Here is a 14,471-nt window from a genome sequence, read left to right as displayed (position 1 = left end):
ACCCAGCTGAGCCATACCTGGATTCCCAACATATGGAAACTATGAGATAATATGGGTTGTTTCAAACTACTAAGTTTTGAGGTAATTTGTTACATAGAAATAACTAATATGAGAGAAGATACAAATGTAAGAGAAGTAACCTATAGTCCTGAATTTGAATTGGAAGTATCGCTAAGTGTATATGCCCTAGGTCTTGCTACTAAAAAGGCTTAGAAACAATGACCAGCTAAGAAATTAACATCGCCTGACACCCAATCTGTGGTCTTAAAATTCCATTTCCCCCAAAGCAGCCAAAGGTCCTTGGAGAAATCTGAGGCAGGAAATATGTGACATAAGCCTGAAACATTTTGTCACCATAAAGCAAGGAAATTCCTGACAGAGTCTCATGTCAGAAGGACTCCGGAGCCAACCTGAAGAGCTTCCCATCTGAAGACGGGAAAATCTGTGCATCAGTAAAGATAATGACAGCAATGGACTGAAATACTTTAAGTATGTTTGGAAGCAATCAAGGATTTATCCTGCCTTTTCCATGTGAACTATAATATTTGGTAATCAAATAGGTGTTAAGAAAAGGTTTCTTTTAATAAATATATTCCTTTAATGAATAAAGAAGGAATGGTAAAATTAGAATACCATGATTTTGCCAACCATTATGAATCAGTGGATAGAGACACTAAATGTCAATGGCTGCTAACATCACAAAAAGAAACCAGGCTTTCCTTCTTGATGGAAGAAAATGACACCATGATGAAGTGGTCTTTGTGAGAAAGGCTAAACCTGTGTATATTCAAGCTTCTAGACTGAACTACCAATTCCCAGGAATAGAGAAGATGTGAAACTACAACAGAGGGAGGCATTTGTCAAAATGCAGACTGTGGGCAACTACAGCATAAATGATCCCCCACCCCCACCAAATACAGTGCAATGGGAGAAAAGAAATGGAGGGGAAACCTACTTAAGAGAGACAAGACCTATGAGCCAAACACATTTTGTAGACATCACGGGGATCCTGATTCTAGCAAACTTAAAAAATACATGGCCTAGGAATTGGAATGGAAACACTTACTGGCTATGTAATGAGGAATAAGGAATAACTATTAAATTTTTATGTCAGAAAAGTATCATATCTATGTTTTAAGAAGTTAGAGATACATATTGGAATATTTACAGGTAAAACAATGTATCTGGGATTTGCTTTAAAACAACAAGGGAAGGGAGTAAGTGGATGGGGATACATGTGATACGAGCCTGGTCAGCGTAACTGCTGAAGGTGGCTGAGTATGTAAGGGTCATTATATTATTCTTTCAAGACGGAGTCGATCATAATCGTTTACATCATTTCTGACGATTAAATGAGGTAACACCTGTTAAAGCGATGAGAGCTGTGCCAGGCAGGAGGCAAGCGCTACAGAAGAATGGATTAGTACCACACCTGTTCCGGAAAGGCCCGCATTCACCCTGCCTTGGTTGGCAACGCAGCAGGCGCTGGGCGTCCTCCTCCCGGGGACTTCAGCCCAGAGCCCGATGACCGCGCTCGCCCCGGCCCCGCCAGCCCTGGTGGGACCTTCTCTGGGCTCCGCCACACACGGACACTTCCGCTGTCTCCCTAGGGGGCTCGTTAGCTGTTTTATCCTGTTGGCCTCCTCACTTTGGGCCCATTCAGGGCAAAGAGGCAAGTAGGAGACTGCCCCTCTTCCCCAGCTCCCCCAAATCCTGGGACCTCCCTTTCCATACAAATCTGGCTCTTACCTTCCATCTCCTAGCTCCACCCCATCCCGACGTGCCCCCTAAGTGGACGTCACGTTGTGATACAGGAGTACCAAGAGACCTAGAGAGGAAGGGCTCCCCAGCATGGCCTCACCCCTAGGTCTCCACTCACCCACCTGGCCTTCATGTCTTTCCACCAGAGCGCAGAGAGGGGAAGCAGTGCGTCCACAGCCATGCTAGTAACAACGGCAGCGCCCTGCTGCCAGGAAGCAACCTTGACTTGTGTCTCACTCCCACCCCTCGGCTTTCCCAGCCCTCCCTTCCCGTCAGGCTCTGGCACCCTCAGCCAACCATTAACATCACCTGAGTCTATCCAAGTCCTCCTCTCGCACCAACACGGGATGAGCATCACCCTCTCTCCCAAGGCTCTCAGGACACTGCTAGTCACACAAAATAATTACCTGCCACCTACTTATGTGGCACCTATGTTTTCTAGATAAGGAAGAATAGTATTTCCCAGGTGGTGAAACAAAGTTTCTGGCCACTAAATAGGAAAGAGCACTAGCCGGAGAGGCAGTCTCAAATACAGAACTTTGTTACCTCGCAGGGATGTGACATTGAGCAATCACTTCATGTCACTAAAAACTCAGTTTACTCAACTGTAAACGTGGATGGTAAATACCCAGGCCTTTCTCTTCTGGGTGATGGTGAGGATCATCTGAGAAACCCAGTGGGAAAGCTTTTTATTCTATGCCGTAAGGCCTTTGCACCAGCTGATCCCTCTTCCTGGATTACCTTTCCAGCACTGAGCTGACTCCCTCACTTTCTCCAAATCTTAGCTCAAATGCCTCCTTAACAAAGTCTCCCCTGACCACCCTATATAACAAAACCTTGCTCCTCCTTTATCTTGCGCCACTCTTGTTTCCAAAGCACTTTGTCATATATATATATATATAAAAATTTAATTATTATACTTACTGTTTATTGTTTTCCTCTGGTATGGTTCACTGAAGTGTTCCAAGCCCCCATCACAGTGCCCGCTGGCCCAGAGCGGGGCTCAGCAGATGCCAACTGGCTGAGTGCCCTGCGCACTGCCTAAACATCCCTTCTCCTCTCGATGCTCCTCGGATCACAGGCACTGAAATGTCACTGTCACTGTCAATGAGGCTGAATGCAAGGAAGTGGTATCAGCAACTCTTTGGATTAGTCTGGTGAAAGAGAAACAATAAAGACGACACAGTCCCAAATTCCCCCTTCAGTTTCTCCTTGCTGCAGGCCTGTCATGCCCCCCTTCCTCCTTCTTCCCCTTTCCCCACCTCATTGGGAGGCCTCTCCTCCCCTTTGCTTTTCTCCTTTACCCCTTTGGCCTCTATTTTGTGGCTGCTTTCTCCTCTGTGAGCTTTTCTTTGCCTTTCTGGGTAGTGAGTGAGGAAGGGGCTGTCTGAGCACTGGGGTTGGAGTCTCAGAGGGACCAAACTGAAGCTGTGTCGAAGGTGCGTGTGGGAGGCAGTCCCGCCCTACACGAGGACATGGCAGCGGAGACCTGCCTCGTCCTTGTGTCCTGAGGTGCTCAGGGAGCCCAGGGCGGACTAGGGGTGAGGATCGCAGGCCTGCCTTGTGCTCCTAAACATCCAACAGCTCCTTTCCCTTCACCCTGGAGCTCACATGAAGAGGACAGGGGAGGGAGCATGGAAGCTCTGGGGCAGCGGCTTTTTCCTAAAGTAAACGCTTATCAGAACCACTTGGACATCCTGGGTTAAGATTTGGCTCGATTCGCCTGTCACAGAGCAGAGGACACCACCTAGCTCCCCAAGCCACCTCAGCCCACCTGCCCACTGCACTGCAGGAGCATCTCACTCCTCTTAGGGTGGGGCAGGCAGTGGGGCCACGTTGGGAGCACACATGTAGGGGCAATGTGCTGACGGGGAGGCTGCAGGTGGAAGAAGGATGGGAAGGAAACCGACTTGCGTGGCACCTCCAGCTGATCAGGACCATCAGGGCTGTGTGGGGCCGTGATCCTCAAGTGCACTCCTTTAACCAGCAGCACCAGCATCACTGGGAGTTAACTGAAAATGCAGATGCCTGGGCTCCATTCTGACTTTTTGAACTAGAATCTGTATTTTAACAAGATCCCAGGTGATTTGTAGATACTCTTAACATTCCATAAGCACTATTCTAGATAATCTGCATTTAGCTAATTCTTCTATTTACAAAGAAACAGTCAAGGGATTTTTAAGAGCTTTTTTTTTTGTTATGGTCCCTGAGCTATAAGGAAAACCAAATATATATACATATGCGTTTACATATATACTTTTTAAATTTTTTAAAAATATACTTTGAAGACATGTTTAGCACAGTATACTTTTTTATTTTTTTTTAACAGAGGTACTGAGGATTGAACCCAGGACCTCATGCATGCTAAGCACACACACTACCACTGAGCTATACCTTCCTCCCTTAGCATGATATACTTTTAAGGTGAACTTTGATTTCCTTTCTTTTGAAATTCTGATTCAGATTTTTTCACTGTGGAGAAAAGTATAGCAAGAACGTTAGCAAAGGTATTTAACATTCGATTTCGTTCCAACACGATACTTACAGTTCCACCTACATTCATGAGATGGCGTTATTTCTTATGGAAATCATAGTGCACATTTATTGAGAGTTACGTTTTCAGTGCTTTACAAGTTTGTATTACGGAATCTTAGGTAACCTAAGAGGGCACTCTATCCCCTATTTTATAGACAGGGAGACTGTTAGCATGGGAGCACTTACTTAAGTTGCTTAAAGTGGCAGGGCTAACAGATGGAGAGGCAGAGGCAGGAGCTGAACTTAGATGGTGTGGTGCCACACTTGTGTGTTTAACCCTGACAGTAAATGGCCTGAGCATGCTGTTCTCCCCAGTTAAGCAACAAGCTGCCTGAGGTCAGAGGATCCATTTCTTTTTTTTTCTTTTCTTTTGAATGGATGTACTGGGGATTGAACCCAGGACCTCATGCTTGATAAGCACGCTCTCTACCACTGAGCTATACCCTCCCTTCACCCAGCATTACCACCCCCCAACCCCCAGGCTCTTTACAGAGTCTCAATGATGCTGCTTGCAATGGCCTTCCAAGATGCTGACTAACCTTCAAAAGGCAGTGGCAGAAAAGGCTGAATAAAACAGGCACATTGCAAAGTTTTTAAAGTACTACCTTATTCATTCCTTATAACAAAAATGGAAACCTTAAATATGGGATGACCTGCCCTGAGAATTTGGAATTAGATAATTAAAATGGGACATGGATTTCTAAACCATCAAATCGACAGGTTTTACAGCATATGTAATGCTGCTTAGTAAACGAATTTGCCACCCATTCTGATGAAAGCACCAGGGAGATAATCCATCACATTCCTGGGGAGACTGTGGCAACGATTTCCTATGGGGATGGGAACAATTCTTATTCCTTAAAAACTTCATTGTATTTAAAACATCAATTTTACCAAAAAAAAAAAAAAAAGACTCACCTCTGAATGTCCTTTGAATTTATCCAATCTTAAAAAAGCATACATAAATACTAGTTACTTAGAGTTGTTTAGTATTAAGTGTTATTCAATAACGGCCGCTCCATACAATTTATTTCCAGGTAAGAGTTGGTCTCTTTAAGGGACCTCATTGGAAATGAACCACGGGATAGGGAAAAAGAAGGCTTCCCGGCAACCGCCGATACTCACAGTCATCCACCCAGGAGACACCAGCACCTGGTCTGCAGAAAAGCTGTGCATTCCAAAGCAAAGTAAATTTGATAAGAACAAAATAAGCCACTTGAAATCTTACTTTCCAAGATGGCCCCATTTAGGGGCCCTGGTGGTCCATGGAATTAGTCCCGTTTGGCAGCGGTATGGATTCTAAAGTGCCTAATGAGGTTGTAGTGATGACTGAAGGCTTTCCCACACTCAGCACATGCATACGGTCTCTCTCCAGTGTGGGTTCTCTGATGTTTCATAAGCAGCGTTCGCCTACTAAAGCTTTTACTGCACTGAGTGCACTGATAGGGTTTCTCCCCAGTGTGGATTCGGAGATGCTGAAAAAGCCCCGCGTTCTGACTGAAGGCTTTCCCACACTCGTTACAGCAATAGCACTTCTCTCCAGTGTGTATCCTCTGGTGCTGCACAAGGTATGAGCTCAGGCGGAAGGCTTTCCCACACTCTTCACATTCATATGGCCTTTCCCCCGTGTGGACCCTCCTGTGTCTAATGAGGCCATTGCTGGCGCTGAAGGCTTTCCTACACTCCTTACATTGATAGGGTTTCTCTCCAGTGTGGCTTCGCTGATGTTCAATCAGGCCTGACCTCTGACTGAAGGTCTTTCCACATTGTTCACATTCATACGGCTTCTCCCCAGTGTGGATTCTCCAGTGCTGAATGAGAACGGAACTCTGAATAAAGCTTTTCCCACATTCATTGCACCTGTGATGTCTCTCTCCAGCGGGGCGTCCCCTCTGTTTTTCTGCCCTGCTCCCACGTTTACAAGTTTCTCTGTGCTTAGAATCTAGAGGAACATCTCTTTGCAGTCTGCTATTCTCTAAATGTCCCATTTCTTTTAAGGCTTCTTGTTTTGAAGCTGAATCCTGGTTTTCAAGTATGGTTTCACCATCTGGAATAATGGACCAAACGATGTCATCTCTTTATGAAAGAGCACAACCATAGGATGGGGAATAAGAAGAGCCATATGAAACACGCACGTTCTGGGAATGCAAAACTGGCAGTGTAATGTAAAGAAGGCCTAATTGGAAATATTGAGACCAGCAGAGTAAGGGGTCATCAGCACTGCTGAAATGGCTGGAGGGGGTCACCCAGGGAAGGGGCGGCTCCCAGAGAGGATGTGCACAAGCAGACACTGCACAGTGCTTACTACGAAGTGGGAACTGTTTTAAGTACATTAACTTATTAAATCTTCATTGACTCTGTGACTCAGGTACTATAATTATCCCCTTTTTACAGATGTATAAACTGAAGGCACAGGAAGATTACTTGAACCTGCCCAATGTCACACAGCTACTAAGCAGAACTGCTTAAATTCCAACCTAGGTAATTTGGCCCCAGAGTCCGTAGTCTTAACTATTACCCTTTACTGAGCCACCAGAGATCCCCTGAATGGACTTGTTAAAGTCCTTACCTTGTTCTGCAAATTTGTGGGGATCAAAAGGTTCACCTTTGAGCTGTGTCACACTGGACTGAAGCTGGATGGCTGTTGATTCCTGCTTGGCCTTCAGATGCACTGCATCCCCTGAGAGCACTTCAGAATGTCCATGATCACAATCTAGGGCCTGAAGGCAGGGAGGTATATTTGGATTCATGAGAGAAGGAACCCAGGCTAATACTCAGTGAAAGAGATCAGAGCGGGGAGGGTATAGCTCAGTGGTAGAGTGTGTGCCTAGCATGCACAAAGTCCTGGGTCCAATCCCCAGTACTTCCACTAAACATAAATAAATAAAAACCTAATTACCTCCCTCCTCCCAAAACAAACAAACAAACAACAAAAAGAGAGATGATATGGAACCACATGAAACAGTTTGCAGAGCAATGGCACAGTGGAAGGTCCAGAGTTTAATTCCACACCCCAGACAGAGGGGGAGAACAAGAGTGGCCAGCATGGTGTGGTGCTTCAAAATATGTTCACAAGTTCTCTGATGCTCCTCCCATTAAAAGGTGGAGCCTAACTCCCCTCCCCTTCAGTGAGAAATGTACTCAAAAACGGCTCCTTTCTACTGAATAGAATGCATGGCAGAAGTGCTGGTGTATGACTTCGAGACTAAACTGTAACAAGGATGCAGCCTCCTCCTGATTTTATTTCTGTCTCTCTCTCGGGGAAGCCAACTGACATGTTCGGAGGACACTCAGTGAGCCCTAGGGAGAAACCCACAAGGTAAAGACTTCCTGCCAACAGCCAGGGAAGAACCGAGGCCCACCGCCACACCGACTGCCAGCCATGGTCAGGTCTTCAGAGGACTGCAGTCTTGGCTGACATCCTCACTGCAACTTCTTGAGAGAGTCTCCCAAGTGGCTCCCAAAATCCCGACTCACAGAAACTGGGAGATAATAGTTTTTTTAAGCCGTTAAAGCTTGGAGGGTAATTTGTTGCCCAGCAACAGAGAACTAATACACGTGGCCACAGCTAACCAACCTGGGTCACCAAACTTCACCCCTCCTTTAACATTCCATGTTTAGGAGCCCACCTGGTTCTCTGGCTCACTGAGCTCTCGCTCCAGATCTTCAACTGCAGCCACCACCTCCTCCCCACCCTCTGGGTGACGCTCCCGCACCCAGGCCTGGAGCTCCTCAGGCAGGATGGTCAGGAACTGCTCCAGCACCAGCAGCTCCAGGATCTGCTCCTTCGTGTGTGTGTGTCTGGCCTGAGCCACTGGTGACAGAGCTCCCGGAGCCGGCTCAGCGCCTCTCGGGAACCAGGAGTCTCTTGGTAACAAAAGTGCCTAAAAAGTTGGCGGGAGGCTTCCTGGCCAGAAAAGCTCTTCTTTTGAAGATAGGTTTCTTGATCCCAGATAGGGTCTTCCTCCATCTTCACAACCTTAAGTCCATCCTGTTCCCCTGCTGAAGCCATTCTGGGATTAACTTAGAAGGGCTCACTCCAGCCTGCAGTGAAGGGGTAATTGATTTAAGATCCCCAATTGAATCTCCTTTAGGAGGATACACCTGATAAGAAAATATTATATATTAATGGAAATTTAAAAAGTAGTGGGAAAACAACAAGTTTCTACTGTATAGCACAGGAAACTATATTTAATATCTTGAAGTAACCTATAATGAAAAAGAATATGAAAAGGAATATATGTATGTATATGCATGACTGAAACGTTATGCTGTACACCAGAAATTGACACAACATTGTAAACTGACTATGCAGCCAGCTAACCCCCAGACGAGTGAGTGAGCCCAGCTGAGATCAGCAGAGCTGCCTTGCGGATGCACAGCTGACGGCAGCTGTATAAGTAAGCCCTGCCCAGGTCAGCGGGACCCCACAGATCCGTGTGTTTATTGCTGTATGCCACAAAAGATTTGTGATCATTTGTTACACCACATTATTACAGCAATGAGAAACTAATATAGAGGGGTGGCCTCCGGGGAGGGAACTAGATAACTGCAGAAGAAGAGAGGAAGGGAAATTTCCATGTCATACCTTCTATATTTCTTCTGCTTTCTGAACCATTTGAAATAAAGTACTTACTCCAAGAAAATAAATTAATAAATAGTAGTGATTTCGATGAATACTGAGGGAGCAAAGAGTAGGAAAAACATAATTCTGACAGGATGTGGAGCAGTGAAAGAAGGTGGCTTAGGAGCAAGTACATTTGAATTAGGCCTAAAAAACAGGTAGAGAAAGTGCGACGGGAGGAGACTCAACATCACAGGCCAAGCAAACAGCAGAACCAAAGGTATTTAAGGTTACACTGCACAGTGGCTCTAAAGACAGGTGGGGGGGTCCTGGTGGAACCAGAGAGTGTAGAGTGTGGGAGAAAATGCGGGACAAGAGATGAGAAAGAGGCATATCACCGGAATGGAAGACAGCCCTGAACTATAGGCTAAGATGTTTAGACTTGAAAAACCGAGGGACGTCAAAGTTTTTACTTCATTGTCATAGAGTTAGATCTGTACTTTAAAGGAATACTGAGTATGATTCAGGGTGGAAATGGTAGGAATGGATTGTGGGGCTGTATAAGCTGGGAGGTTTAATGGGGGTTACACTGATATGTTTACTTTAGTGGTGGAATTTAAGTTTTATATATGACGTTATTAATAGAATCATTAAGATCTGAGAGAACTGCAAAAAGTTTCTGGGAGATTAGAGACTCAAGGTGGTGTGTCTCAAACTGTAGGGAACTAGGCTTACTTTCTGATGCTAGAGGCTTCAGAAGACTTCCACACTCCTGCAAGGGGGCAGGGAAAAAAAAGATTGTAGGCTGCTGACTCAGGCTATGGCTTGATCAGAAACTACGGGCCCAGGAGCCAAGGGACAAGACCAGACTTATGTGCAGTAACTAAGCCCTGAAGCTGCTGGTCCCATACTAGGTCAGCCCACTCCAGTATCTCCTTCGGGCAGCAACACTCAGACACTGGGTGTAAGTCCCAGAAAGGGTCTTAAATAGAATGCTGAATGAAGGAGAGAGAGAAATCTAAAACAGCCTCCTACACAAAATAAATCTACAAACTAAATTCCAAAACACACGAAGAACTCTAGTCCTAAGAAAAATAACCAACAATCAGAAACTCACTTGAAATGAAATTTATTTTACAGTCCAGGGAATTTTTTAAATAAGTGATTTTGAGAAATATAAGAGATAATGAAACCAAAAAAGGGCAAAAATGCAACATCAAGTCGATGTAAAAGAGAACTAATTAGAAATCTTAGGATTTAAGAAAAAATTTTGACATTTAAAATGCATTCAAGGATAAACAAGAGTGGACACAGTTGAAGAATAACTGATTTTTAAGACAATACTGAAGACTTCACTCGGAACATAGCAAGGGATGAAAGAGAGAAGAAAGAGCAGTTAAGGAAGGACCTACATTAAAAGGATACAACACTGATATCCAGGAGATTCAGAAGGTAGTGAATGACTGAGAAATAACAGTTGATGAGGAAAAAAATAAGAATTTTCCAGAAATAAAGGTATGACTTCTCAGATCAAGAGTGCACACTGAGTAGGTGAGGGGTATAGCTCAGTGGTAGACTGCATGCTTGGTGTGCACAAGGTCCTGGGTTCAATCCCCAGTGTCTCTGTTAAGGGCAAACGTTAATATAAATAAACATATGTTTAAAAAAGACCAGAAAAACATTTGACAGAGAGCGAGACCCGCAACAGGACGCCCCTGCTCACCTGCCCACCCGGGTCCCGCCGCAAAGCTCCGCGGCCTCCAGGGGGCTCTCCCACGACGCCGGCGGGGGCAGCGGCGGCACCGCCTTCTACTTCAGGGCAGTGTCCAGGGGATGGCGGGGCCCACGCCTGCCCAAGTCCCCTCCCCGCCTACTTCGGGGCGCCCACCTTCATCTCCCGGGCCCGGCGGGTCCGGGACGAGGGGCCTGAGACTCACCTTCGGGGCCCGGGGACGCTCCAGATCCGCGGCGGGGGCAGCAGCGCCCGGACCCGCGACGAACCACAAAGGCCGGAAGTGCGTCAGCCGTCGGAGCCCAGTCGCCGAAGGCGAGCGCCCTTTCCCCCCCTGGGGCGTCCTAGTACTCTCTAGGAGCCCCGGAGGTTGTTGCATCTTGGTGCCTACCTCTTTCCCAAGCTGGGAGCCACAAGTCCAGCCTGATCACAGAGCCAGATTGCTGTGCAGAATGGCTCTCGGCATCTGGGAGTCAGGAGGTCATGGTCACGCGAAACTTTAGGGCTGGAAGGGGCTTCTTCAGTTCTGGCACTTACACCATCCATCCCTGCCTGAGGCGCTCCCTTTCCTCTGGCCCCTTTGACACCACTAAGGAGAGATGGTAGTTGTGGTCGGGGTTTTCTTTGTTGTTGCTTTGTTAGTTTGTTTTTAACCTTTGTTTTCTGGAATCTCAGTCTAGAAGGAGACACGAGTACGTAAACAGGTAACTACATAAAGCTAATTTGTATGTGAAATGAAATAAATTAAAATGAAGTAAATGTAAATCGATTAGGACAGTCCCTGGACCATAGTAAATGCTGTGTTAAGTACTTAGAGAATAAATGTATGTAGTAGGCCGAAGGGGAAAAGACTAACAGAGAAGAAGAGAAAGCTGTAGGATTTGCCACTGTACAAAGGGAATGGAGCCAGAGAAAGGAATTTCCAGGAGATGGAATACAAGAATAAAATCAGGAATGGGGTGAGATACTTTGGTCATCCAGAGAACTGGGCAGATCTTGATGGCTGGAGAATGGAATATATGGCAGGGGACACCAGCGGTCACTGTTCCTGGATCCCTAACCAAAGATGTGATCAGATCTGCACCTAGAAGTAAGCCAGAAAGAGAAGGAAAAAATACCATACTTCACATATGGAATTTAAAACAGAAAAAAGAAGACACTAATGAACTCATCTACAAAACAGAAACAGACTCACAGACATAGTAAACAATCTTACGGTTACCAGAGGGAAAGGGGAGAGGGAAGGGATAAATTGGGAGTTTCCAATTTGCAAATATTAACTACTATATATAAAAATAGATAAAAAACCAAATTTCTGTATAGCACACAGAACTATATTCAATCTTATAGCAACCTTTAATGAAAAAATATGAAAATGAATAAATGTGTATGTTTGTATAACTGAAACATTATGCTGTACACCAGAAATTGACACATTATAACTGACTATACTTCAATTTAAAAAAAAGGTTTGCACCTAGAAATGTTATCATGGCAGCGGTGTGGAGGAGAGACTGGAAGCACTTGAGATTACAGGCAGGTGGACCAGTTAGGAGACAACTGCAGGAATCCAGGGTAGATAGGATGAGGGCCTGAATCAAGGCGATAGTCACAGAAACGGAGAGAAAGGAATAGATAATAAACATTAAGAAGTGGAATTCATTTATTTTCTCCATTCATTTAACAAATTCTCTTTGAATGCATCCTCTGTGCCAAAGGTTTCCTCCAGGGACTGTATATAATAGTAATGAACACAGGTCTTGACCCTCACAAAGCTTAAAAAAAGCAATATAGACAGTGGAAGATCTAGTGTATATGTAATTTGGGTGAAACATAGTTATGAAAATGGGTATTTAGAATGGAAAATCACATCATATTACAAATTTTAAAGTCTAACAAACATCAAACATAAAAATCAGAAATATAATAAAATGTTTTATTAATTGTCTGATGCACTTCTATAGTAATTTTTTCCTAAATTATTGGCTTTATATTCTTGGGCTGTCTTGTTATGTTAATTTTGTAATTTAAATTTTTCTAGAAAGAATACAAAGATAATGTAGTCTACTATGCTGTACATTAGAAACTAACACAACATTGTAAATCAACTATACTTAAATTTTTTTTTAAAAAGGTAATGTCTATCCTCTAGCATGGCTGATCAAAAACATTTTAAATTGTTGATATTTGGGTAGACCTCTATCAGGTTTCTTTCAATTATGAGCTACAGGATTTTAGGACATTTTAAGTTTAAGTTTAGAATGTCTGAGAATCTCTTATATTGATGACAGTAACAATTGTGTTCTCATTGTCAGTAGCAGACATTGTCAATGTTAGTATTTTATATCAGATGTACAAGAAATTTAAATCTCTTTTCACTGTGTACAGTGATTCATTTCTCATCAGACTATTGAACAATTCAACAGCCAATTTATTACTTTATTCAAAATTTAGCTTTCCTTCTGATGAATTACTGTTCTCATATAATCTCAAATTTAAAAAAATATTCACTATACATTCAGTGTACTGATCCTTTGTTGATTATACATGTTGCAAATATCTTCTCCCATGTGAATTTAGAATCAGTTAAGTTTCATAGAACACATTATTGCAATTTTGATTGGCTTGCATTGAATTTAGATATTAATTTAGTTAATATCTAATTATTAATTAATTAATTAATGTTTCCTTACAACATTAAGTTCTTCTATACACAGACATGGTGTCTCCATGGTATATATCTCCATTATCCATCCTTTTTTTAAAAAAAATTATTGAAATATAGCCAACTTACAATACTCTGTTTCTGGTATACAGCATAGTGATTCAGTTGTACATATATATATATATATATCCCTTTCCATATTCTTTTTCATTATAGGCTATTACAAAATATTGAATGTAGTTCCCCGTGCTATACAGTAGGACCTTATTTATCTATTTTATATACAGTAGTTAGTATGTACAAATCCCAAACTCCCAACTTATCCCTCCCCACCCACCTTCTCCACTGGTAACCAAAAATACGGAGATTTCTGGTCAAGATGGCGGAGCGGTAGGAACATGAACTCACCTCTCCTCATGACTACAACAAAACCACAACTGACTGCTGAACAACTATTGAAAAAAAAAAAACTGGAACCTAGCAAAAAAGATCTTCAACTGGAAACATAAAGAGGGACCCACAGCAGGATGGTAAGAGGGGCAGCTCATGATATAATCAGGCCCCATATCTCCCAGCAATTTGTAATTAAATTGACAAAAATTAAGGTTAAGGAGAAAATATTAAAATTAGCAAGAGAAAAGCAACAAGTAACATACAAGGGAACACCCGTAAGGTTATCAGCTGATTTTTCAGCAGAAACTCTACAGGCCAGAAGGGAGTGGCACGATATATTTAAAGTGATGAAAGGGGGAAACTTACAACCAAGAATACTCAATCCAGCAAGGCTCTCATTCAGATTTGATGGAGAAATCAAAAGCTTCAGAGATAAACAAAAGCTAGAAGAATTCAGCACCATGAAACCAGCTTTACAACAAATGTTAAAGGAATTTCTCTAGTCATCAAATCATAAGAAAAGAGAACAAAAAGAAGAAAAAAGAAAAAAAGAAAGACCTGCAAAAGATTGCTTTGGCAGTTCGGGGTCTTTCATAGTTCCATATAAACTTTGGAATTGTTTATTCTAGTTGTCTGAAAAATGTCATGAGTATTTTGACAGGGGTTGCATTGGATCTGTAGATTGCTTTGGGTAATATGGCCATTTTGACAATGTTGATTCTCCCAATCCAAGAGCACAAGATATCTTTCCATTTCTTTGTATTATCTTCAATTTCCTTCATCAGTGTTTTACAGTTTTCAGAGTATAGGTAGCCTTCTTG

General features: G+C 43.4%; 1 protein-coding gene and 1 non-coding gene across 2 annotated transcripts; both read right to left on the bottom strand.

The window, feature by feature from the left end:
- Window positions 1-4,671: 4,671 nt before the first annotated feature.
- Window positions 4,672-4,744, bottom strand: TRNAD-AUC (transfer RNA aspartic acid (anticodon AUC)). The gene has a single exon. It is a non-coding gene; the product is annotated as a tRNA-Asp (tRNA).
- A 528-nt stretch (window positions 4,745-5,272) lies between these two features.
- On the bottom strand, window positions 5,273-11,090 carry ZSCAN31 (zinc finger and SCAN domain containing 31). Its single transcript, XM_072945492.1, is given in 5 exon segments — window positions 5,273-6,343; window positions 6,866-7,016; window positions 7,926-8,093; window positions 8,096-8,400; window positions 10,798-11,090. Coding segments are annotated over 4 exon segments (1,308 nt in total). The 5' UTR covers window positions 8,309-8,400; window positions 10,798-11,090; the 3' UTR covers window positions 5,273-5,567.
- Between the last annotated feature and the right edge of the window lie 3,381 nt (window positions 11,091-14,471).

Source organism: Vicugna pacos, chromosome 20, assembly GCF_048564905.1.
Source record: "Vicugna pacos chromosome 20, VicPac4, whole genome shotgun sequence".
Lineage (NCBI taxonomy): Eukaryota > Metazoa > Chordata > Mammalia > Artiodactyla > Camelidae > Vicugna > Vicugna pacos.
The sequence above is the reverse complement of the archived record's forward strand: the minus strand, read 5'-3'. Positions and strand labels throughout refer to the sequence as shown.